Raw genomic sequence first — 27,145 nt, 5'->3', positions numbered from 1 at the left:
ACTTTCCTTCCCTTGCTACCCAGTAGCCCTTTTTTGTGGTTGCCGTACAAAAAAAACCACACAAACCAACCAAAACAAACAAACAAAAAACCCAATGTACGTACTGTATTAATATAGCATGCTCCTTACTACTAGTATTTACTTAATAGTGAGGCTGGTCAGTTAACTGTGTGCCCATAGCATCATTAATCAGAGATCTTATGACATCCATATTCAGTCCTGACCCAAAACCTTAAGTATTCATATAACACCATACACATTACGAGAGTAACCTTAACATTTTTCACACCAGCCTTATGGTTATGAGCCACATGCTTTCATGCCTCTGATTCTTATAATATGTGCCAAAGTACTTTAACCAATCAGAGATGATGTGTCATTAATAATATTAACGGAATGTTTGGTCATGTGACTCTGGCCCTGTAACATGCATGTTCTCTTTGGGCAATGACCGACTCTTTATCAGTAACTAATTAAGTATTAAGAACAACAAGGAAGAGTTAGCAGTCGTTAATGTCATTTTGACAGAGGGGATTCATTCTAGTTGGTTTAAACCGTTGCATGTGTGTGTGAGTCGAATAATATACATAAGTATATATTGTTACTCATTGTTTCTATGTTGGGGACTGTGGTGCTGCATTTCAGTGCTGCAGTAAATTTTGGTTTCTCTTGAGAAGAAAATACAAAGTATTTTTGTAACTCTTTTGGTCTGAGTGCTTAATAAGCCTTATGAATGGAAAATTGTGTTTTTGACCCAGAACATTTCATTCTAAGATATAATAGTGAGTTTGTGAAAATGACTGAGGTAAAACAAACAGACCAAACAACAACAACAACAAAGATTAGAACAAAGAAAAAGACAGTCTGCACATTTCAGAGTTTTAATATTTGGCTTCTATGTTCTTTCTAGAACTTTCTTAGAACAGGACAGTTTTTACTGCAGCACTGAATTTTATTTTGTGCTATACTAACATTGCTTGAGTGACCTGCATCCAAAGTGAACCAGGGATCTCTCTCTCTCTCGTTCTCTCTCTCTCTCTCTCTCATTGTCTGTCTATCTGTCTGTCCGTCCATCTTCAGGGGCTCAAGAAGTGCTCATTGACCCAGGTATGGTATATGGTATTACTCTGACTCCGCCCTACACCTGCCCCTTTAACCCCGCCCCTTCATCCTGCCCCCTCCCCCTTAGGGCTGCTAGCTCACCCTGTCTTTGCTTGCCCATGTGCTTGAGTGCTTATTTTTGTGTGCTTTTGTTGATTTATTTTTGTATTTTATGTATGTAAGTATGTTTGATTTTTGTTGCTGTAATATAATCATTACCTGTAGCCTCTATGTTGATTGTAGTGTTTGGTTGTGTGTCACATTTTAGTGTGAACTAAGTCTGGGCCTGATTTTTGTCTCTCTCTGTTTCTGATGGAATCACTGTCTGTTAGCTGTGGGTGGGCTTTCTTTCTGGAACTTTCTCTGTTTCTTTTCACGTTCACTGAAAGAAACCAGTCGGCACGTTTCATTTGAAAACACTCAGTGAAAGATCAGTCAAACAAACGTTCCTTAACGGTAATGAAAGACGCATCAATCAAACTTTCCTTAATCACAATCCCGTCTCTATGGACACAACATTGTCCTTGAAACTCATGACTTTTAATGTCAGGTTGGTACGTCAGATGAAAAATTCATCCCGTTTTGAATGATGTGGCCACGCAGTAGTAGAGCTGCAGTTTTCCTCGTACAGCGTCAGTGGTTTTTTTTTTTAAACTACCCTTAATGACTTGCACAAAGCGACACTGAAGAGGTTACAATTGTTTATTTGATTTATTTTGTGGCCTATGAACACATAATTCTCAAACTCCTAACTGAGAGTTTTTCCCTGTTCTCTGGAAATTCTAACTTTCTCTGGAAATTCTAACTTTCTAGAAACCGGTAAACCAAGAGAAAAGGACTGAATAGTGCTTTTTTTCAAATTTGTTTTTTAAAAATCTTGTTTGGGAGCGTTTACCCGGGTGTTCACTCTCCTGGGTGTATAGAACAGGCCAAAAACAGGAGATCCAGCTCTGTGGTTCTGTCTCTCCCTGACCCTCGCCCCTTTTGTCGTCAGACTCAGCGCGACACAGTCAATAGCAGATCCCCGAAAGTCCAATTTTAGTCAAGCAAATGGATGAAGCTATTTGACATTTTTAGATTCAGAGAGAGTATCTGTGGCATTAGGCAGTGAAACGTTATTTTAAAGCCTTCTGTAAGAAGGAATGGAGCAGTATCTCCTTCTTTTCTGCGTGCATGTGTTGACTCTTTCTAACAGAATCAGTCTCACATGTCATATTCTGTTCTCTTATTGAATGTACGTTCCACTGCGGCCCGGCTTGACATCTGAATCATATGTTTTGTGATGCATGGCCAAAGTTTTCTTTTTCTTGTTTGTGTGTTTTGTGTATGGGTTTGTGTGTGTTTGCCTTTGTGTGTATGAATGCAGACACACTGTGTGAAAGTGAAACCAGGTTGGTTGATATTTGTCAGACTGATCTTGGAAGACTGCAAGGAAGCATGGACGCTGAATGAATGCACAGACGTATTTGTATCTGCTGAAACCGTGCTCTCACACACACACACACACACACACACACACACACACACACACCATACATACACTCCCACTCCCTCTTTCTCTCTCTCTCTGTCTCTCTCTCTTTGTCAGTGAAATGTCCTAAGCCTTATTTATCTATCTGGTAGGGTAAGAGATTAGAGATTCCTAACTCATACTGTGGGATCAAGAAGATGAGTGTGATGCATCTCTCTGTCCTTCTCTCTCTCTCTGTGCAGGTGCCCTGACAACAAATGGTATCAGTGCAGACACGAGCAGTGAGATCGGGCGGGCCAAGAACTGTCTAAGTCAGGAAGACATTATAGAGAAGTACAAAGAGGCCATTTCATACTATGGCAAGGTAATACACACACACGCGTGCACACACTCCCACGCGCACACACACACACACACACACATCCACATGCTTACACACACCTGCAACCACGTACACTCTCGCTCACGCATATACACATACACTCTTAAACACCTGCAAATGTGCACACACACACACACGCGCACACACACACACACACACACACACACACACACACCTGCATACACGCACACTCTCGCACACACGTATACACACACACTCTTAAACACCTGCATATGTACACACACACACACACACACACAAAGAAACACAAACATGGATCAAGTCACAGAGAGAAGTGGGATGAGCCTCCCAGTCCAATTTTCACAAACTCAAGCCATAGTTAAACCGTTGGCCCCTTAGATACTGTGGTGTTTTGGTAGAACTTATGTAGTTTTAAATGCGACCACTAGTGGGCAGTGTTGTCTTACCCATGAGAAAGCCCTGTAGTGGCTGCCGAGGGACTCTTCCATGAACCAAAAGGCAAAAACAGAGTGACGACTAACACCTCTACATTTACACAGTATGTGTTAATGATCTCAAATGATCTCAAATGATCAGAGACATGCACTAACTGGGACTGCTGTAATTCATAATGGCTCCAGGCCCGAGAGTTTTTTTTTATGCTCAGAAATGTTCATCTTCTCTAACACTAAGCCACATTTTAGCAGAGGGACAGTACCTGTCACCAACAGAATCAGTAAAATGGAATCATTTTGTTTGGCTGACAGGCTGTGAGATAAAAAATGATAGTGCTAAGCTGAAACAGTACCTTTTAGAGGTTAATATGTATGTTGTTGCTGTGACATTATTTCTCATGCTCTGATGTGTTCATTTCTCTCAGTGGTGTGGTCATTTTGACACAGCTGTGAAGTGCCATAGTGCCTTGACAAAGGACAGATGCGTGTGTATCATATCTGCTGTGGTTCAGAACAGGGACAGATTCTCTCGCAGTGTTGCTGTATTCACGATGGAAAGATGATTTTTGTTTTTTTATTTTAAATCACATTCTGTTGACATTTAGACACTTATGAGCTGGTGTCTCAAATCTTCTAAACCTCCCTGTCTCTGTCCATGTCTCTGTCTGTCTCTCTGTCCATGTCTCTGTCTGCCTGTCTGTCTGTCTGTCTGTCTGTTGTCTCTCGGTGTGGTGGGGACAGTATAAAAGTGCAGGAGTGATTGAGTTGGAGGCGTGTGTTAAGGCAGTCAGGGTTTTGGCCATCCAGAAGAGGGCGATGGAGGCCTCTGAATTTCTGCAGAATGCAGTCTACATCAACCTGGGCCAGGTAACACACACACACATTTACTCACTCACGCTACACACACACACACACACACCTACCTGAGATACCTGTGGAGAAAGAGTTACAGAATATTTGATAGAACAAAATTGAAACAAATGCCAAACCAGCAGAACAGCACAGACAATGGTTGGCTTTTATCAGGTATGGTCCATCCTGAGTACCTCTCTCCCTCTCTCTCTCTCTCTCTCTCCCTTTCTCTCTCTCTGTCTTTTTCTCTCTCTCTCCCTCCCTCTCTCTCTTTCTCTCTGTCTCTCTCTGTCCATAGCTGTCTGAAGAGGAGAAGATCCAGCGCTACAGCATCCTCTCTGAGCTCTATGACCTGATTGGTTTCCACCGTAAATCGGCCTTCTTTAAGCGCGTGGCTGCCATGCAGTGTGTGGCTCCTACCATTCCTGAGCCCGGCTGGAGGGCCTGCTACAAGCTCCTGCTGGAGACGCTGCCAGGATACAGCCTGTCTCTGGACCCCAAGGACTTCAGCAAAGGTAACTCACTCCCGTATCCTGGCAGAGGAGACATACCTGTGCCCCAAGAGACAGTCTGGAGTTCCACAGAATGTCCTAATATTCCAGAAACCCCCAGAGGGAACTCTGGAATCCTCAAAATTTGATTTCAAACTCTTGACACGCGTTCCAGAACCTTGAGGACCATTCTAGAATTTGTTGATCCTTTAAAAGCTTTTTTTTTTTTTTTCTCCGGTGGAAGGCTTCATAGTTACATTTATGACATCGCTGTCCTGTCCTTGATTTAACTCTCCAAGCTGTGGGTCAGACACACTGGCTAATGCGTGTGTAAGCAACTTGTGTTTAGGAAATTTGTGTTGTCTGCCCTGGTCCTTGGTATAGATTAAGGTCTGCATGTGTTTACGTGTTTACACCTTTCCCAGAACATGAGTGGAATACCGATGCAAAAGACAAATGGTTGTTTGGACTTTTTGAAAAGCTCTTCCCGGCCTGCGTTTGAGCTGCATTTTAATGTGGAGAGAGGGCGAGAATAACATTGCCTCGCCTTTTCCTCAGCTTTCTTTAACACAGCGATTTGTGAAGAGCACTTCTCCAGAGGAATACAGATTCTCACCAGCCTTCAATACAGAAAAATAATAAACAAAGAAAGAAGAGAAACACATTGCTGAAATTTGACCTAACCCTGATCTTCTACAATCTCTCCTTTTCTCTTCTCCCTGATCCTCAAATTCAATCACACACACACACACACACACACACACACACACATACACACACACACTGTGGCAGAGAAACAGAGGATCAGGGTCAAATGTAGCTCACTCAACTGTGATTCTTGTTCACTGTAATATATGCAGAAAGAGCGTGTGTGTGTGTGTGTGTGTGTGTGTGTGTGTGTGTGGATTCTCTTGACCTCTTAACCCACTTTCACTCTAGTGCTTTGTGTGTGAAGAGCAGAGAGAAAACATGTGTGTGTGGAAGATATAATGATACACGTTGTTTGATGTTTTGACTTTTTAAAACCTTTTTTCCTTCCTGAATGCAGTGGTTTCGAGTAGAAAAGTTGTGAACTTTACAGAGGCTGATCAAATTCAATAACATAATATTTACCTCTGCTTAGTTTTGTGTGTGTGTGTGTGTGTGTGTGTGTGTGTGTGTCACAGAGCCAGGCTGGGTGTGCCGTACTGCAGTCAGAAGGTTAGAGTAAGTGAGTTAACAGAGCTGTTCTTTACTGCAGGTCAATAGAGACACTACTGAGTGAAGGAATTCACCGGTAAATGGGTTTTTAATCGGCTAGGGAGTATCCTGTTCAGCCCTCAATTACCTGAGAGAGAGAGAGAGAGAGAGGAGGAGGAGGAGGGAGGGAGGGGTTGTGAGAGAAACTAAGAGAAAAAGAGAGAGAGTGACAGAGGGAGGTATGGAGGAGGTGAGAGAGCAGAAGAGGGAAGGAGAGAGGAAAAGGGCTGAGAAAAAGAGAGTTGAGGGTGAGGGAGAGAAGGAGAGAGAGAGAGAGAGAGAGAGAGAGAGGGGAGAAGGTAAGAAGGTTAATCTAAGTTTACCTCTCCAATGTGCTTACTGTCTGATAGATTCCAATGCAGTGATGCAGCTGGCTTTTTGGCAGAGAAATGCATGGATTTAAAATTTTTTTTTACATTTTTTAAAAAAATTTTCTTCTCTTCCACTGTCTCATGAGCCAGCTCAGGGTGCTACCACAGAAAGAGAAAGAAAGAAAAAGAGAGAGAGAGAGAGAAAGGGGGAGAGGCTACTGTCTAAACAGTCCTTCACGGTTGTGTTCAGGTGGAATGATAGAACATTACGGTCCGATTTTGTCCACTCTGCAGCCCTAGCTGTGAGGAGCAGTCCTCTCTGGAAAAAAAAAAACACAAAACAAAACTGTACCTGTATATCTCTAACTCGCACTACAGCACAGTTGAGGGCAAAACAAAAAAAAGAAGAAAAAAAAAAGAAAAAAGGAAAGACAGAAAGAGAATGAACAAATAATTGCAAAATGATTGAGTGTCTCTGAAAGCTTTTACCACCTGGGTGCACACGCTTTAGTCTTTTATAGCTGAAATTTTAACCACTGAGCAACACTGACGGAGAGAGAAGAAAAGCTGCATTCATTTAAATACAAAAAGATAGAGAGAGAGAGAGAGAGAGAGAGAGAGAAAGAAAGACAGAATAGCAGAAAGAATGCAATAACAAGGGCACAGAGCAGAGAACAGAAAGACTGTGAGAGAGAGAGAGAGAAAGAGAGCTAGAGAGAGAGAGAGAGAGAGAAAGAGAGCTAGAGAGAGAGAGAGAAATAATGAAATAGAGGTGAGAGAGAAATAATGAAACAGGTGGAAAAGAGAGAGAGAGGGAGAGAGAGGGCTGTGGAGAAGCTGCTGTGTCCTTTGGATTAGCAGTGTTGACTAGATAAAGAGTGTATACTCAGACAGTCAGTCACAGGCAGGTAGAGCTCAGTTATTTTTAGACTCTGTCTTAGTGGGTGCCATTTCCAAGACAGAGCCAGAAAAAAAATGGCTTAGGAAGGATTTGCATGATTTTTTTCTTTTTTTTTTTGGATGACAGAGAAAGAAGAAGGAGAAGAAGGATGAGTAGAGGAAAAAGTGTCTTTCTCTCAGAATGAGAAAGATTATGATGAGGCTAGCCGGCGTTGCCGCTCACAATGTTTTAAAACTTCTCCATGCGAAGGTGACAGTGTCGTAGAGGAGGTTATAGATACACAAGCATCCATCCACTCATCTTCAGTCACATTTCCTCCTCTTCTCCTGATCTTCACCCTCTCCTCTCCTCTCCTCTCCTCCTCTCCTCTCCTCTCCTCTCCTCTCCTCTCCTCTCCTCTCCTCTCCTCTCCTCTCCTCTCCTCTCCTCTCCTCTCCTCTTGTGTTTCTGTTTTGATAAATGTGAATAACACTCTAGGGCTGTCTCATGTAATCCAACAGCCCTGTCATATTCTCTGAGTGTGTGTGTGTGTGTGTGTGTGTGTGTGTGTGAGTGTGTGTGAGTATGTATTATATGTAATTGTTCTCTCTCTCTCTCTGTTGTGTTTCAGGGACTCACCGTGGTTGGGCAGCGGTTCAGATGCGTCTGTTGCATGAGCTGGTTTACGCTTCCCGCCGTATGGGAAATCCCGCCCTCTCCGTGCGACACCTCTCCTTCCTGCTTCAGACCATGCTGGACTTCCTGTCAGACCAAGGTGTGTCTGCAGTCTCTCTCACACACTCACCTCCCCTCTCAACACATGCACACACACACACACACACACACACATACAGATACATGCACACATCAGTCATAGTGAGTGGGTGTTTTGCTGATGTGTGTGTGTGTGTGTGTGTGTGGAGCCTGTCTGTAGACATGAGTCTGTTTTGTGTGCTGACTCCAGAGGATTGCTATTCTCCACAGAACGCTTCGCTGAGTGTCCCGACAGGGAATGGGAATAATCTTCGCTTAGGGAAAACCTTCCAAAGCATGGGAATATTCAATCATGTTTGTTACAGACAGGCTTTACAGCACTCTGTCTGTGTGTGTATGTGTATGCATGTGTGCCTGCGTTTCGTGTGTGCGTGCGTGTGTGAGTGCGTGCGTGCGTGTGTGTGTGCGCATGCGTGTGTGTGTGTGTGTGTGCGTGCGTGAGTGAGTGAATATGTATTTGTTTTCTGTGTGTTTGTGTTTGTCTGTTTCTGTGTTTGTCTGTCTTCCCCCCAGTCAGTCCTCTTTTGAATCCTTTATTGCTATCACATACACACACACACACACACACACACAGAGTTTTAGGCAGTTTTAGGTCTGATGCAGTGGGTTAGGGATAGGGCAGAACTGGTAACTGGTGCTCTGCTGTCTGCTGCCAAACCAGTGTGTTTGGGTCCATTCAAAAGAGGAGAATAAAACCATTTCAATAGCTGAAATGCCACTGGATGGGAGTTATGTCTCTGCCCCAGGCTTCTCACAGTACCTGTGCTCTGGTTTAACAAGACTCCCTCTCCTGTTTAAAAAGCAAGCACCATGCCAGCTTGGGTCAAATGTCTTTCTGTTTTTATAGTGTTTTATTTATTTATTTGTTTGTTTATTTATTTATTTATTTATTTGGGGATTTCTCCTCACCTTAATTTGTCTTGATCTGTGTCCACTCTCAACTCTGCCCTTTGTTAACAGTATGAGATTAAATTAGGAGAGTACAGGACTTTGTGCTACACAGTGTGACTATGGCAGATGGACGGATGATCTGTTAGGTATAATGGATTTGTCAAATGGACAGTCATCACGGAGAAACAGGGACCTGTGTTACACAGTTCCACATGATGATCAGAGCAGCCTGTGTTACACAGTTACACGTGATGATCAGGGGAACCTGTGTTACACAGTTCCACATGATGATCAGGGGAACCTGTGTTACACAGTTCCACATGATGATCAGAGGAGCCTGTGTTACACAGTTGCACATGATGATCAGAGGAGCCTGTGTTACACAGTTACACATGATGATCAGGGGAGCCTGTGTTACACAGTTACACATGATGATCAGAGGAGCCTGTGTTACGCAGTTACACATGATGATCAGGGAGCCTGTGTTACACAGTTGCACATGATGATCAGAGGAGCCTGTGTTACACAGTTACACATGATGATCAGGGGAGCCTGTGTTACACAGTTACACATGATGATCAGAGGAGCCTGTGTTACACAGTTACACATGATGATCAGGGGAGCCTGTGTTACACAGTTACACATGATGATCAGGGGAGCCTGTGTTACGCAGTTACACATGATGATCGGGGAGCCTGTGTTACACAGTTACACATGATGATCAGAGGAGCCTGTGTTACACAGTTACACATGATGATCAGAGGAGCCTGTGTTACACAGTTGCACTTGATGATCAGGGGAGCCTGTGTTACACAGTTACACATGGTGCAGTCAGGTGGGCTACAGAGTAACACTCTCACCGTTAACTTGAGTTTAGATGCTACAGCCGACAGGCTCAGATTCGTATCTGTTCATTTCTCTCTCACTCTCTCTCTCTGTGTTGCTCTGTGTGTGAGTGGAAGAGAGACGTTTCACCCTCAGGCTTGTTTTCCTAAACCTACATGGAGACGCTTTATTTCAGACTTCATGTGAAGCTCTGTCTGAGTGAGTGATGCTGATTGTCACTGCGAGCCATGTCTAAAACACAGCGCAGCGGTGAATCACCACACCCGTGCAGCCGTCAGGGCTGGCCCCTCACAGGACACAAGTTCTGTGTGGAGTTTGCACACTCTTCCAGTTTGCTCTTGCAGTTAAAGATAAGCTCATTGTGCATGGTTCCATGCTTCTTCCATTGGCCCTGACTAAGACAGTGGCCTCAGAACAGGAGTATGTCCCTGGGCACCCCACACAGGCTACAGACTGCTCCTGAGTGATTAGGATGGGATAAACTCAGTAGATGAGTTTTTCCATGGGAACCAGTCAGGTGGAACTTCACATCACACCAGGTCATCACTGCGAGACACAGCCCACTGTTTCTATCTATCTATCTATGTATGTATCTATGTATCTATCTATCTGTGTATCTATCTATCTGTCTATCTATCTATCTATGTATCTATCTATCGGTCTATCTGTTTTTCTGTCTGTCTACCCTTTGGTTTGAGCATTTTAGCATGTGTAAATGTGTTTTTACCTGATTAGGGAAGAGAGATTTTTGTAGGTTTTTATCTAATGAGGAAACTGGCGCTTAGCCGGCCCTCTGTGAGTGCCTAACTGCAAAGTCACAGTTAATGAAGATGAAGAGTTGGCATAAAAACACTAGTAAACACATGAGGATGGAAACCTCTGCCGTGTGTGTGTGTGTGAGGTGTGTGCGTGCGTGCGTGCGTGCGTGTGTGTGTGTGTGTGTGACTGTATGTGTGAGGTGTGTGTGTGAGGTGTGTGTGTGTGTGTGAGGTGTTCTTTTTAAGCTGCCTCACCCTTCATTAACTCCAGTTTAATGTCATTGCGGTGACCCCGTGGCATGGCATGGGCTCGACGCTTTGAGACTCTTTCAAAGCCTGTCTGAGACGGCAGCGTTTTAACTCTGTCTCTGTGGCATTAGCAGGCAACAGGCCTTTAGATGTTGCATTGAAGCACACGGTCCCTTTTGGTGCTGGGCCGGGCCAGGAGATAGCAGCTCACTGGGCCGGACTCTGGGCCAGGGAGCGGAGTGCTCGGGTAAAACTAATTAATTACCACAGTGCCGTAGTCCTGTCTCTCTGCTCACCACAAACACAATCCACACCACAGAGGTGGGGGTGTACAGAAAGGCAGAGAGAGGGAGTGAGAGAGAGAGAGAGAGAGAGAGAGAGAGAAAGGTATGAGGAGGAGGAAAAGGAGATGTAAAGAAATGGCGAAAGAAAGGCTGGGGACTGTGAGAGAGAAAGAGAGAGAGAGAGAGAGAGGGAGGGGGAGAGAGAGAGAGAATGAAAAGGAGAGAGGGAGATGTGGTGTAACACATGTTGTGTGCCAGGTGAGATTGTGATTTGCATAGGAAGAATCTGAGTAAAGCTGTTAGAAGATGGAGTCTTTTAGTCCTATTTTTGATTCAAGCTGTAAAAACAAGGCAAATGGCGGTTACTAGAGAAAGATCTTTAATGAGACAAGTTGGAAGAGGTGAGGGAAAAAAAGAACATTACAGAAAAAAAGAAAGAAAGAAAAAAAACAAAAAACATTGGTAACATTCCTGAGGGCTGAAGGTGCAAATTGCAACATAGAATGTAATTTCCATCCTGACGCAGTTCTCTGTGTGGCTGTGAATTTCCTTTTTATAGACTCTGAGTAGCAGCTCTTTTTTTGAACTTTTATTTTATTTTTATATTTTTAATGAAGGGGGCGCTCCTGAAATGGTGAATTCCTACACAACAGGAATTGGTAAGGAAAGCCTGAGTGAAACAGTCAGAGATTCACATGTGCCGTGTGAGAGTGAGTCAGTCTCCAACTCTGCCCGAATCTCTCCTCTCCTCTCCTCTCCTCTCCTCTCCTCTCCTCTCCTCTTCTCTCCTCTCCTCTCCTCTCCTCTCCTCTCCTCTCCTCTCCTCTCCTCTCCTCTCCTCTCCTCTCCTCTCCTCTCCTCTCCTCTTCTCTTCTCTTCTCTTCTCTTCTCTTCTCTTCTCTCCTCTCGAAAGATTAATCTCCTCTTGTTGGTCAGGTCCTGAGGTCACTGGTGCACCCCCCCCCCCCCCCCCCGCTTTCTCTCTTCCTCTCTCTCTCTCTCTCTCTCTCTCTCTTTTTCTCTCGACTTTAAACAAACTCACTCTCTCTCCATCCCTATCTCCACTGCTCCGTTAAAAGCACATTTGTCCCCGGAATAGAAGGCACACTTCCTCCCTGGAGAAAAGAGGAGAGTTAAAGTAGCTGGTAATTGCTCTTAGCCCTCAAGTGTGTCTGTGTGTGTGTTTATTTGAATACATTTATGTGTTGTGAAAATGCATATTGAGATGTCTTTCTGCGTGAATGTGTCTATGTGTTTGTGTTTGAGTGAGTGTGTGTGTATTTGTGTAATGCATGTGTGTGTGTGTGTGTTTATTTGAGTAAATTTACCTGTGTATGTGTGTGAGTGTGTGAGAAAATGTATATTGAGATGCCTCTCTGTATGCCCGTGTGTGTGTGTGTGTGATGGAATGTGTGTTTGCTGTTTATGTTAAAGGTGGAGAATGAACAAGAGAGAGGTTTTTTAAGACAGTCAGTATTAGTGGGAGAATCGCCAAATGTGCTCTGTGTGTAAAAGCAATTTCCCTTTGATTTAATTGAAGTCTTTATTCTTTTGTCAGCGTGTTTGTGTGCCCAGTAGTGCTCTCCTCCGTGTGCTAAAAGCCAGCGTAAATAAGAGAATGGAAAAGTGGAGTTAAGATGAAAACTGAAATAGAGCTGTCATGTGTTCCTGCAAAAGCATCACCACCACAGTGCCTCTGTCAATCTAAAGCGGCTCTGAAATCACACGCTTGGTCTAGTGTTTTGGGTTTTTTTTTTTCCCTTGGCGGGGGGTGGCAGGGGGGGTTACTGGGGAGGAAAGTGTTGCCAGTCACTGGAGATGCCTACCACACACACACACACGCACACACACACACACATGCATGTTACCCTGGCACTGTTGATGCATACTGTCTGTTCTTTGGTCTCTCAGCGGGTTTCAGAATTGACTCTTCATTCCTTTTCACTGCACTGCTGTAAATATCAATTTTCTAAGTCAGTTGTCAGTTTACGCCCCCCCCCCCCCCCCGCTTTCAAATGCTCTTTTTCCCCTCTTCCACCTCTCTCTTTCTCCCTCTCTCCTTTCATTTGCTTACATGTTGCCTTCTGTTTTCTCTCTAACACTTTTTTTCTAACCTTCTTGCTCTTACATCCTTCTCTTCCCGCCCTCTCTCTCTCTCTCTCTCTCTCCCTCCGCCCCACCTCCTCTCTGTTTCTGTTCGTCTTTCTCTCTCTTTATGCTTCTTTCTCTTTCTGTAGGAATGTGTTGCGTTTAGGCCTATCTGATGTTCTAGAACATTCCCCCTCAGTCATTACTTGTGATTTGATTAGAGCCATGCTGTTGACTTTAGCTCTGTGGCTGTATCTGTCTCCGTCATCTCAGTAATGCATAATTCAGAATTCATTTGACATTCATTTCTGCTTGTGTGCCATCAGCAAGTCTCATATCAAACCTTGGTAGAAAGCCGTGCATCATTAGTGACAGCTGCTAGCTGTCTTACAGCTTTTTTTATTGTTATTTATTTATTTTTTTTTTATATTGAGAGTCCATTTTACTGGCAGACTGTTTTAGAACATGGCCACACTGTGCCAGAGCAGAGTGAAGTGATGTCACAAAGGGTCCTAAAACATTCCGGAATCATCTGAGAGGTTCTGTCAGTGTAATCTGCTTTGCTGCCCTGGTCATGTTTAGACTTTTTCTGTCAGTGGCTTCTTGCCGCTTCTTTTTTTAAATTTTTTTTTATTACTATTTAGCGTCAGCTGAGAAGTAAGACATTGAATCTCTCACGAAGTTCGGTGAATTTGCTCTTGGCTGTGCTTTCAGTGTGTATTCACTGCACAGAAACTGTTTAAAGTGAGGAGCTCAAGTCTATATTAAGTACATAAGACACAGAAGGTCTTTCATGCGCTCCTTTATTCTCTGTGAAGTCTCAGACTGCGGAAGTCTGGGTCAGTCTATACGTCAAGCTGCGTTTCTCCTCACAACTGATTCTCTCTCTCTCTCTCTCTCTCTCTCTCTCTCTCTCTCTCTCTCTCTCTCTGTCTCTCTCTGCGCATGCTATCTGCGTAAGTCTCCTTTCATCACGAGGACCAAAGGTGTGTATTAGGCGTTCTGTGGTCAGACGTTCTTCTTCACTCACACCGTTGTTTGAATGATAACTGGGGAGTGATGAAATTAAACCCAGTGTTGTTTTGGGGTCATCTTATTTCCGATCCTCTGAATAGGATCTGGCCTCACTGGCCCAGCTGAATTACTCTGGAAGTTTCTATTGATTAAAAAAACAAAAAACAAACAAAAAATACAAGCAAACAAGTCCCTGCCTGTTTCCTCTGTCCCTTCATTACTTCTGCAGTGCACCCGACAGCTGTAACACTGTTCTGTCTGGTCTGTTTTTCCATTTAGTTTCTGTTAAGAGGGCAGGAGGATGAGCCATGACGATGTCAGAAACATGATGAACTTTATTTTCATGTGGCGTCATATCTCTGAGTGTCAGAGGCACTGACAGGGCGGTGAAAGAAAACCCTAAACCTCTTACAGTCACTCACTCTCAGCACACACAGGCCCAGGTATTAAGGCACCTAGTGTATTTCCATTTTCCATTCTCATGAAGCAGTCAGACTCACCCCACGCAAAAAGCAAGCTCACTCGCCGTTTCTCTCTCTCTCTCTCTCTCTCTCTCTCTCTCTCTCTCTCTCTCTCTCTCTCTCTCTTGCTCTCTCTCTCTCTCTCGCTCTCGCTCTCTCTCTCCCTCGCTGTCTCTCTCACTCTCTCTCTCTCTCTCTGACACAGGAGGGCCCCTGTGTTTCCATTAGTGAGGTGAGAAGAGGTTTTGACCTCTGGTGTGTGTGTGCGCGCGTGTGTGTGTGTGTGTGTGTGTCACGGAGACACGCAGGAGTCTGCTCTTTCTCTCGGCTGCTTTTTCATCCAATGGCCTGTTGAACGTCTGTCTATTGAAAAAGACCATCTGACTGTTTTATGTATAAATAAATAAAAATAAAACAACAACAACAACAATAAAACAACGGAAAACCCTCTGCCTGTCTGAAACGGTGTTTTTTTTCCATTCTGTGATTGGCCCTCTGTCAGAATCAGGAGCAGGGAGATCATTACACTGATGCTGATGTCCCGTTAATGTGTCAGCAGGCAGGCCGTTCCAGAGGCGGCTGATTAGGGGCCACTCTCACAGCTTAAACTCCCGCTAAGGCTTCAGACCTCCTTCACAAACACTAGAGCTGTTAGTGCTTCTTTTTGCCTTCGGATGTGAGAAAATAAATAAATAAATACAAACTAAAAAAACAAACACCTGAAGAAATCTTATATTCGGAGTATGCGGTTGACATCCGATGACGGAGTTTCCTCTGTGATTGGGCATGTAACTGTGAGTTGAGTTTGGCCTTTTATGTGCTTTGCATTCTGTGTTACTGACCACGTAAGCCGTCCCTGGAGAACGAAAGTGCAGGGGGCAGGTTACATGGACTGAATGAATGAATGCTCGTGCTGTACAGTGATTCCCTTTGTCATCAGATGATTATGGACTCCCCGTAACTGCACCTTTCTGCTGTCAGACTGGGCTTATGTCATTTCGCTTGCGCTGCACCTGGTTTAGTTCAGCAACACTGAACTACGGTGGGAAAAAGTTGGGGGGGGGGAAAAAAGTTTTAGCAGAAGAAATCGACACATTCAAAGTCATTTTCAGGAAGTGTATTCTAATATTGTAGCCTCTGTGGTCTGGTCTCTTGTTGATTATGGACTCATAATTGGGTGTGTGTTGTCACAGGACTGTGGAGAGTTGTGAGCAAGAGTCCGTTAGCAAAGATGACAGTTACATAACCACTGGCCTGCCTCTCTCTCTCTCTCTCATTCACTCACACACACACACACACACACACACACACACTTAAAGTCAGTCCAGTTGTAAAGTAATTTTCATTGTGTTTAACCTTGAATAACCGATCTAACCTTGGATAATCCGTCTAACCTTGAATAATCTAGTCCAGTGGTTCTCAATCCTGCTCCTGGGGGACCCCTGCTCTGCATATCTTTCTATCTATCCTTGCTCCTAAGACACCTGGTTAGTGTGATTAACATGCACTTGGTTAAATCAGGTTGTGCCACTGATGTGTTCAGTCAGGTTGGTAGAGAAGGGGTCCTCCAGGAGCAGGATTGAGAACCACTGATCTAGTCTGACCTTGAATAATCCAGTTTCTGTAGTCTGAGCATGCTTAGTCCTGCCATGCACTCACAACCTGGATTTTTTTTTTTTTTAACCAGACTGTCCGTGCTGTGCTTTAAAAAGTGGCTTTATCCAGTTGATTTCTATCTCTCTACTGCAAAGCTAATACGCTTAGCATGACAGCTTCATGGTTTCTTTTTTTTTTTTTTTTTTTTTTTACAGTTCTTCTCTTTCTCTCTTCTTCTCTGTCTTATGAACATATCACAATTTTTTTCTTTCTTTTTCTTTCATTCTTTCTTTCTTTCTTTCTTTCTTTCTTTTTGGAAATGGACATTGATTTCATGTATAACTGCAGAGGGCAGTTTACTATTTGAGTTTGGAGTGTGTGAGGGGGATGCAGTTTGACTGGTGATTGGAGTCTGCTCTGCCAATGGGAGAGGGGGCAGGGTGATTTAGTGTTAATCTGAGGAGGCTGGGCGGTGAGATGAGGTTTGGGCCCCGCCGAACCCAGAGCTATGGCATCCAAGTCTATTAAGGCAGCGGTGCTTGGCCTGACGGGGCGTATTTTTCACTTTAAATCTGCTACATCATATCTCCCCCAGACTTGGGATCAATGCTCTGGTTTATCCGTTCTATCACGGAGATGTCCTTCAACTCTCCTGCTCTGCGATCGTTTTTCCCTCGGCGGGGGTTAGCCACTGCGGCGTTCGGGCGTGCCGCGCGAGAAACAAGCGGTATTGACTGATCTCTTTGTCTCTTGGCTTCCTCTAAATTCTATACAGCAGCTCCGAGACACCGCTCCCCTCCCCTGTTTGGTTTTGTTTTTTTTTTTTTTTAATAATTCACTCGGACAGAGATGCCGTGTGAGACTGTGTTGGCGTAATGTTCAGTTCTAACTTGGAGTCGTTTAGAGGTAAAGTCACGCCATTGTCTAGCTCCACCGGTGCCTGTTCAAACCCATATCCCTGATGAAGTCTGCAGCTCAGATTCGGACCAGCGCCAGTAGGGTTCTGGTTCATTCCAGACTGGAGGTGAATTTATGGCAGTGTAAGGTTTGCGTGAGTAGAGGAACAGGTTGGGTCCAGACCTGGGCGAGATGAGTGATTGAATAACAGGGCCCTGTTCCAATTCTCTTTAGTTCTTCTACCCTTTCCTTGAGACCTTTGTCTCTTAACGGACAGGGTAAAGGACAGTTGTGCTGAAAACTCGGTTAGGCATTCATGTAATGTTGATTTTTTTTTTTTTTTTTTTTTTTAATTCACACATGCCCTCATCCCGCACTTAGTGAATAAGTTTGGTCGAAAGTGGCACAAGGTGAAGGATCCACGAGAGAGTATTGGAACAGGTTCAACTTGTTAAAACATATCAAATACTTATTTAACCCAGGTCTGCATGGGCCAGCATTTGCTCATGTCTCTCATGAATTGAATTGAGTGTATCCAGTGGTATTTGTGGGTGAGTTGCTGCTCTGTGGATAGGTTAAATCCTGCAGTGTGAGCGGAGAGATGCTATTAAACACTGGAGGAAACGCACCATTTGCTTAGCACAATAAGAGCATTGTACACAACAACGTTAGCACTACAGAGGGTTAGCTATTTGTCGGTGGAAAATGAATTCCGCGGGGGACTGCTGTCGTAGCTCTCTGTGTGAAAGATCAAGTAGCGCTCCGTAGGAACTGTTTTTTCAGTGCTAAAACGCTCAATCTCTCTTCTCGGTTTGCTCTCGCCGCCTTTCTTCGATATTTCTCACCTAAACCCGATCTGAACCGCTTCCTCCTGTGAACCGGCCCTTCGTCAAAGATTTCGCGGTCGTGTCCGTAAGCTCTTTAACATAACGCTTACGCGGGGCGTTGCCGGAACGCAAACGGTGGGTCAGTCTCCCGTCGCAAATTCTCAGAAATTCTGACATCTTCAAAGGTTATAATGTATAATGGCTCTTTGAACCTGGAGTCACTGTTGCAGTTGAGAAGCGCTCCTCTCCAGTGACTGTTTATTCTGCTGAGTGTTGTGTTATGTCTGTAAACTCGTCTGCGTTTACTCAGTCCAGGCTCAGGTCTCCACCTCCTGCTATAAATGCATACATAAATAAAACAGGAGAGAGAGAGAGAGAGCTGGAGACGGGAGGACCATAACTCCTCTCGCAGGCCTGACAGAGGCGGCCTCGTGCTACCTCAGACGCTGATCTTTCCGCTTGTCATGCCGGAGCAACGGAAAGGCTCACTCTGATGACACAGCGCGCCCATAAACATTTTTATAGCCGCTGGCTGCAAGGGACGCGGAGCGACTCTGTCTGGTCCGGTAATGGGTCTGGCCGTTTAACAGTCGTTTCTGAAACCCATGATCTACCCACGTCACATAATTTACCTTGTTAAATTTATATCATGGTCCAGATTGAACCCGCTCTGCTAGAGATGTCAGTCAAAGGCCTCCTGCCGGCAGGTTCCTGCCTGTCACGTCTCTTCCCATACACAAATCACAGTTCACTCAAACACATATGAAGTAAATGAAACACAAAATGTGTGTAGATGTTTGTGTGCTCAAAGACTGTATGTCGTAAGATTACAAAAGATTGTTGCAGACAAAGATTGGAAACTGAAACATGAAAAAAGTCTTTCTTTACTACAAGCTGAACTGTACGATAAAATACGTTGACATGGTACTAGAGATAACAGTGTATCCAACAAAACATGCAAACCAACAGTCACGGGTTGTTACAGTGCATTTCAGTGCATTACATCTCACAAGAGAAAAGAGCTCTTTGCCTTTATTAGTATTTACACAAACTCAGCGAAACATACCAGTGAGCCAACGCTCAGTGTATGAGAGTTCTGTCTGTGAGTCCAGGGAATCCTTCCACAGCTGACCTGTCATACCAGTTCTTTTACTACTGGTCACCACTCACCCCCTTTGAGTTTTTCACATTTTGTTTGTTTGTTTGTTTGTTTGTTTGTTTGTTTGTTTTATCCACAGAGAAGAAAGAGGTGACGCAGAGTCTGGAGAACTACACCTCAAAGTGTCCTGGAGGAATGGAGATGATCACTCTTCCAGACGGACTCAAACTCCCTCCTGTTCCCTTCACCAAGCTCCCCATCGTCAGGTCAGTCTCTGGGAATCTGGTTCAGTGTAGAGTGGGTTCCCCCTGTTGACTCCTTTCTAACTAAAGTCACACATACATGGGCTCAGTAGAGTATGTAGCAATAGAGCATTAAACCACAGAAGGCACAGACTACAGTGTCTTACCTCAGCTTCTTCTCCCAACATGAGCCTGAAGGTCTGGTGGATCTTCACTGAATCTGACGTCGGCCAAAGGTTTGAAAGAAAGAAAGAGAGAAAGAAAGAAAGAGAGAAAGAAAGAAAGAAAGAGAGAAAGAAAGAAAGAGAGAAAGAAAGAAAGAAAGAAAGAAAGAAAGAGAGAAAGAAAGAAAGAAAGAAAGAAAGAGAGAAAGAAAGAAAGAGAGAAAGAAAGAGTAAAGCTGTGGAGGAAAGAAAAATGGACTTTTGTCGTTGTTATTGTTTTCATTTCATTTCTGACTTTGTTCATGTTGAGATAATGACACAGGCTTGTTCCAGTGTTAACGTGTGGTGTACAGTTGTTTTTTTTTTCAATGTGGTCAGCGGGCTCTCATTACACCGTTGACGTGCTGTGTTGATTTAGAGGACGTTCGTTTTTGTCTCGTAGCTCTCAATCACACACTTTATTTTTATTTCTCCTTTACTCGCTGTTGACTTGATATATTTTACTTCGGAATAATTTACTAGTAGTCGTATTTTTGCACGACATAAATCGACCGCTCGAAATTATTAATATTCCATCTCCGTTTCGTATTGGAAAGCGTGCGGCCCTTCTCCAGAACTTTTACCCAGTGCGGTCCCACCGTGCTTTTTCTGTCTGCCGCAAATTCGATTGCCCCCCACATCAAAACAGGACATGTGCTTGGCATGACGTACTGATTTGTAACAGAAGGAGTAAAAGGCTCCTGTGACATGAACGCGTTGACTTTGATTCATCAGCTCCATATATTCTTCTCCGCTGTGTAGGTTGACGTTCACTTCAGTGCTTGAGAGATTTGCTTAATTTTCCTCCGTTTGGAAATGTGGCGTTATAGAAACGTCTGGCTGGCCGAGGCGTAACGTCTGTCTGAGAGCGTTGGCTTTCTGATAGGCCGCCTCCTCACGGACGACGGAACATGATTATCTTTCCCTTTAAGATGCAAAAACAGATTTTACATGACAGGCTGATTTAGTCTGTGCTTGTAAAGTGATTCTAATGACTTATTACATTTCTCTCAATTGAAAAAAAAAAAAATATATATATGGAAATTCATTTGTGTCTTTACAGAAAAGAAATGCCACCCTTGTAATTGTCTGATTTGCTGGAAGGTTGTGTAAAAGGTTTAACAGCATACTAATGCATACAAATGTGTGCACGCGCATGCACACACACACACACACACACACACACACACACACTACTGCAGTCAATTGATTAAAAAAATTTAATCAGGTTAATCACAATAATAGGCTGTGATTAATCAAAAGTTTGAAATAGTAGTGTTTACTTGTATTTTTTGTGCGGGAGAGAAATTTTTTTGTGCTGGTTAGAGGAATCAGAGTTTTGTTTTTTACTTTATTGTATCATCTCAGATTAGTTGTGATGATTTCTGAATTAGAATTAGAATCTCTTAATCTGCCGAGGAAAAAAATCTCAGGGAATGTGCTTGGCATTGCCTGCAACATCCATAATCAATCACAGACTTAATTAACAGACAAGCACATAAAGAACAGTTACAAAGTAACGTCTGCTGCAGAGTCAGTGTCAACAGCTTGCCTGTGAATTGTTTGTGAAGTAACACCTCACCCAAATGAATGCTACAGTGCACACAACTCTGGTTTTACCTAAACTTCCATCTGGAAGGATTTTAAAACGACATTTGCCATTCAGCACACCGGGGCATCAGTCTCTTCAGTTACCCCATTATCCGCGTTTGCCACACCTTTCAGTAATTCAGCCAGGTAAACCTCCACGCTGGAGTTATGGGAGGAAGTCGGGGTTAAATTTGGTAATTTGCATAAAAAAAAAAAAAAGAAAAGAAAAAAAGGTTAACGTGTTATGGTTTCCTGATTAATCGCGAGCGTTAATGCGTTAATGTCGCCAGACCTAATGTACATGCATACATGCAAGTGCACATACATACATACATACATACATACATACATACATTTATGTACATTTCTGCACAACAAAGCTGTTTTCAATTCTAACTTACCCCCCTGCTACAGTTCTGTGACTTTTGCTGCTTTTTAACATCGCGCTTGTTATAGGAATACATCCAAAATGAAAATAATCTGACCCATGCCCTCTGTCTCTCTCTCTTTCGCTCTCGCTCTTTCTCTTTCTCTGTCTGTTTCTCCTTCTTTCTCTCTCCTCTTTCATCCGTCAGGTCAGTGACGCTGCTGAATCTTCCCCTCAGTCTCCGCCCTCATAAGGTCAAAGGTCCTGTGGGACAGAATATGTCGACCAAAAGTCCATTTATCTACTCTCCCATCATCATGCACGGCCGCGGGGATGACCGCTCGAAAAAGATCGGTACGTTAGCCCTCGTCTCTGCGCTGTTCTTACAGCATATCACTGGGGGCTTCTCTTTCACTGTGGTACTGCTCTTCAGTGGTATTATTATTATTATTATTATTATTATTATTATTATTTGTTGTTGTTGTTGATGCTGTTCGCGGTTGTAGTAGTAGTGGTAGTATTGTTATTATTATCTTTATTATTATTATTTTTATTATTTGTTGTTGTTTTTGTTGTTGTTGTTGTTGATGCTGTTCGCGGTTGTAGTAGTAGTGGTAGTATTGTTATTATTATCATTATTATTATTATTTTTATTATTTGTTGTTGTTGTTGTTGTTGTTGTTGTTGATGCTGTTCGCGGTTGTAGTAGTAGTGGTAGTATTGTTATTATTATCGTTTAGCTCACGGTGTGTAGGCAGAATCGACGATAGCTTTGCTTGAAATACATACAGTTGTCTCCTGCTCTGGGCCTTTCCTCCACAGTCTAATGAGCACCTGTTCCCCTTCTCTCCAGGGGCTTTTCTCACTGTAATGGCATTTTTCTAGCCTGGCTGAGAGAGACGTGAGGCTCTGTTTTAAGCCCGACTGCTCCCAGAACCCAGCCAAATCCTCCGCATATGAAGGCTCTTAGAACCAGAGTCCCCGTGGAATTTTCATTTTTTTAATTTATTTTCAAATGTCCTCTGATTCCTGGTGTTTTTCTGCTGTGTGATTTACTAGTTCTTTATTTGTTTTTGGGTATTTTGCGGGGTATTTTTGGATGTGAGGAGGCTTTGCAGATTTGGCAAGCGTGATGGTAGGACAGATGGCCTTCTCACAGTGTGTGTGCCTGCTTGGCTTCTTCAAAAGAAATCAACTGGTGAAAAAAAAGAAAAAGAAAGTGTGAACTCTCTCAGTTTTGCAGCTCATCCTGAGTGCCACTGCCAAAAAAAAAAAAAAAAGAAAAAGAAAAAGCCAGGCGAATCGGAATGAAGGATGGGACGGTGATGTCATAATGAAAGCCGAAGGAACCTTCGCAGGCAAAGCCAATAGAACGCACCGCTTGGTTGGTATCAGTGGAAGGCTTTAGCCTCTCAGTCTCAGTGCTCACATTCTGGAGAGTTCTAGAATGTTCTCTCCTTGATAAGGTATAGCTTCTGTCGCAGGCTGGCCCATCATGACAACTGCTCAGCCGGTCCGGGGTTTGTTTTTCCACCTGTCGGCATTCTTTTTTTTTTTTTCCCCTCTTTCGCTGTGCCTCTGTCCTGTTATTTATTTGATCAGGTAGAGCACAACATTATGACATGACGTGCTTAGTCACAGGTTGGTAAATTTAGAGATGACGTGAGTCATCCGTGTGTGTATATGTTTTTGTGTGTGTGTGTGCGTGCGTGTGTGTGTGCGTGCGTGTGTGTGTGCGTGCGTGTGTGTGTGTGTGCGTGCGTGCGTGCGTGCGTGCATGCGACATCTCGAGGCTGTATAATAATATTCCCTCTTGTCATCTGCCCACCATCGCCTCCCAGATTTGCATACCGCACGGTCACTGCTGAAAAAAAAAAATAAAATTAAATAAATAAATAAAGCAGAAATTCTATGGTACATCACAGTGAAATGTAGCATCATTGTGCTGGTGTTCTTTTGATTCACTGACGCAATTTCCCGCCCCTGCGACATCCGAGACGGACAGCCCGTGTCTGAGGTGGGGAAAACGAACAAGCCTGCGTCAGGCGGCCGAATAAATTGAAACGTCTCCTCTAAGTGGGCCAGGCACTCTTTAATATTTCCAATTACTCATTGCGTTTTGTTTTATCGTTATTAGTCCGCTCCGCATCTGTGTTTTTGTACACTCGCTGTCAGACGTGCCTTGTAAACGAGGCAAATTACCAGAGCGGCCTCCATGTCGGATTAGCGCGGCCGCGCTAATAAATTCCCACAATGCCTCTGCTCGTGGGATGCGTTACTCGGGGCTTGCGTTAGGAATTGTATTGGAAGCTAGAGAACTCTCTCTCTCTCCCCTTCTCTCTTTTCTCCTTCTCTTTCCCTCGCTCCCTTTCTTTCTACCTCTCTCCTGACACAAAATCTTTTGGAATGCAGAGAAACTGCTGCCGTTTTTTTTTTTTTTTTTTGCCTCCTCCTCTCTCGACTACATCCATTTCAATATTTTATGTGGTGGAGGTGACATGTTGCCATCTTGTCGGCTCTAAATTTGACCGCAACCTTCCACAGCAGTTGGTAATGAGAAGCATCTCAAACAAGCTGTGTGATTTGTGTTGTGTGTTGGCTTGCTCGACGGCTACGTTTGTGTGCGTGTGTTTCTGTGTGTGTGTGTGTGTGTGTGTGTGTGTGTGTGTGTGTGTGTGTGTGTGTATGTTGCCAGAACTTGAGGCAGAGTTAACACACCAAATGTCTGAAGAGAAGCTCTTTGACAAAGTGAGTCACGTCCAACGTTTGCACAAACTCCTCTACGTCTTTGGAAAAGCAGAGCAATGTATGTACAGGAACAATCAGTGTCTTCCCTTAGAGACAGAAAACAAACAAACAAGCAAAAAAAAAAAAAAAAAAACAATTACTAGATTTCACCAGGAATGTTAGATGTCAGTCAGGTCACACTTACTGTGGAGTTGTTTTATTGAGAGAGATAGTGTCTAATGAAATATTGTTCTGCTAAGTCATGGAAAGCCATGAAAGGGCACATACAGATGTTTGCTGTGCTACTGTGTGATTTAAAATGCACACACACACACACACACACCCGCACCCAGAGTTTAATTCTGAGTGTAAAAGCATAGAGCCTTTTCTGAACCTTATCTGTAGGGATGCAGGATTACTAATAGGACTCCTGCACATTTTAATATACACAGCAAACTTAGCCTAGCCCCTCTGTCATGGTCATATGCAGACATGTTGCATGTTCAGTTCAAATGTTTAATAATCCAATTAAGCCAAGGTTCTGTCTAACTTGTCATGCCTCAACAGAGAGTGTACAGTCTGTCAGGCATTACTTGTGGATTCCCCCTGCATTCAGTGGTGGACTGATCAATCAGGGGTCAGTCAGACATCATTACGGTCGGATTTCTGAGACGTGTTTTATAGACTGACTTCCAGAAATGTCTTCTCAGTGTCTTGGCGTTCTTATGACCATAGGCCAGTCGGTGCCTTCCTCTTCAATCCAAAGCTTTGGTTTCTGTAATTGCGCCAATCTCAGTGGAATCCAATCGTCTTCTCCCTTTCACACAATCGTTTTCTCCTTCTTCTGTCTCACATTCACCTTCTCCAATGCTCTCTCTCTCTCTCTCTCTCCCTCCCTCTCTCCTTTCTCACTTCTCCTTTCATCTCTCTGACTAACTCATCTCCCTCTACCTTATCAATGCTTCGCCATTTTCCCTTTCATTTCGCTCCATCAGTGCCAAACGAAACAGGCTCTTTTAAAACCTGTAATCACACCAGAAGGCCATTTCTCTCTCTCTCTCTGCTCGCAACTGCCAAAGCCCATCGCCAAGTGTTCCTGTCCTCCTCCTGCAGACCCCAGGCAGTGACTCCGTCTGAGTGTCTCTTGGCTGCGAGCGCGTGCCTGATGGACAGAGGACTGGGAGAACCGGCCCGGCCCAGTTCAGCGGTTAAGACCGGGTTTTGGCCTGGATTGCATGGCTTTGGCATGGTTTTGTTTTTTTTTAGCTAGCCTTATAATTCCTTTTTTTTTTTTTTTTTTTTTCTTTTCATTTACTCTGCAGTTATCTTCATTAAGTGGCAGTGTTCACTGGACCTTTTGCTCTTAAAGAAACAAAAAGTAAAAAAAAAAACAAAAACAGCTGACCCTCCCAGAATGCTGTCATTCGTTGTCCTAGCAGCATCTGAGCCAAGCTACCGTAATGCTGAGTTTCAAACCTGGGGTTTCAGATTTGAGTCATAGTTGAATTTATTGGCAGTGTAATTGAGTGTTACTCACCCGAGCGTCTTCATGTTTACTGAAAGTGGAACTGGCAACGTGAGTTTCAATTGAATAATTAATTGAGTTGAGTTGAATTGAGTTGGAGAGTTAATTCACTGGAATGTTATGAAATGTAATTGAACTTCAGTTGAATTCAGTTGAATTCAGATGTATTTGTATGGTGTTTGTTGGTGGTGGTGGTTTTAATGGGCTCTGTCACAGAGCAGCGGTAGGGCATGCCAGGCCTGTTTTAGGCCAGTGGGGTGTTTTTCCCCCAGGCCATCTCTAATCTCTCTTTTCTCTGGTTTTTTTTTGGGAAAATGAGCCCAAATGATCAGGGTCCTCAGATCTGCCTTCTGTCCAGAGCCGTGGAGCATCACTCTGTCTCCTCCCCCTCCTCCTCCTCCTCCTCCTCTTCTGTTTCTTTTCCCTTCTCCTCCTGCTCCCTCTGCTGTCATAATCCATAAAAAAGCCATCAAATGGATTGACATGGAGCCATAAACCAGCCCATCCTGGGATGGGAAAGGGATTTCTCCACCCTCTAATTGCTCTGAGACTCTGCTGAAGCGCCGTCGGATCCTCGGGCGTGCGTTCGTTGTCGGCGGAGACAGAGACGAAGCCGCTAGCGCGGCGGAGCCGTCTCGCGGTGGCTGCTGCAGTGAGCCAAACTCTCTCTGCGTTTCTGCTGAAGTCTGGCCAAGTTCCGGTGTTTTATCAGAGAGCACCTGTGTGCCAGGAGCGCGGGGATCCTGCTTACTCAGAGGGGCTCAGATTTTGATTATTAGAAGAGAGCTGACTCGCGCTAAACATGTTTTTTTCCCCCCCCCCCCCCTTTTCTTTTAATATTTATTTATTAATTTTGCAAGCGTATGTTTACATGGAATGAGAACGCAAAGACATGACAAAGTCACAAGGTGGAAATGATTACAAACGTTATATTGTTGTTCCTTTTAAGGCAGCCGCCTGTATTGCCTGATGTTTAATGTATTTGTTTGGCTCTGCGTTGAGCTAAATGACTTAGAGTAAATGTGCAGGTGGCTACGTCTCTCTCTGAAGATGTTCTGTCTGTGGAGAAAGACATTACAAAAAAAATATATAAATAAATAAATAAGAAAATAAAAAACCCTTAACAGGCTCACATGAAACACAAACAAAAAGAGAGAATACGGAAATTTGAATTTACGTCCCAGCGTATTTAGAAGTGGGATTTGCCTTAATGATGTTTTTTCGGAGTGATTGGATATGTTCATGCTCGTTACCTGCTGCCTGGCTTAGCAGAGAGCCCCCTTCACAGTGTGAGTCTAATTTAATAGCGTTGTCTCACTGGCTCTACAAAGACTGCAAACACGCAGACAAATCTGAGATGGAGAGCGCTAATGCTAATAGCCTCTTGGCTGTTGCGTCTGAGGTTTCTCTCTCTTTCTTTCTTTCTTTCTTTTGTGTGCCAGCAGAATCATTCAGTGTAGAAAAACCAAGTCTAAAGGCTGATTTTTCTCCTGCTGTGTGGGGAGTATATCCCACTTTTATTTTAATGTAATTGTGGCTTGCTTCCTTTCTTTTTTTTTTTTTT

The 27,145-nt window shown here is 43.7% G+C and overlaps 1 protein-coding gene across 1 annotated transcript in view; it reads left to right on the top strand.

Moving 5' to 3' along the window:
• trappc9 (trafficking protein particle complex subunit 9) overlaps positions 1-27,145 on the top strand; it is a 185,120-nt gene that overhangs the window by 6,909 nt on the left and 151,066 nt on the right. The window contains exons 5-11 of the mRNA XM_030789265.1: positions 1,081-1,107; positions 2,815-2,936; positions 4,112-4,237; positions 4,521-4,737; positions 7,775-7,918; positions 19,067-19,193; positions 21,538-21,683. Of these exons, the coding sequence (XP_030645125.1) occupies positions 1,081-1,107; positions 2,815-2,936; positions 4,112-4,237; positions 4,521-4,737; positions 7,775-7,918; positions 19,067-19,193; positions 21,538-21,683 (909 nt within the window). The remainder of the gene's footprint in view (positions 1-1,080; positions 1,108-2,814; positions 2,937-4,111; positions 4,238-4,520; positions 4,738-7,774; positions 7,919-19,066; positions 19,194-21,537; positions 21,684-27,145) is intronic.

The sequence above is a fragment of the Chanos chanos genome, chromosome 12, assembly GCF_902362185.1.
Source record: "Chanos chanos chromosome 12, fChaCha1.1, whole genome shotgun sequence".
NCBI lineage: Eukaryota > Metazoa > Chordata > Actinopteri > Gonorynchiformes > Chanidae > Chanos > Chanos chanos.
Note: the sequence above shows the minus strand (reverse complement) of the source record. Positions and strands in the feature narration are given on the sequence as shown.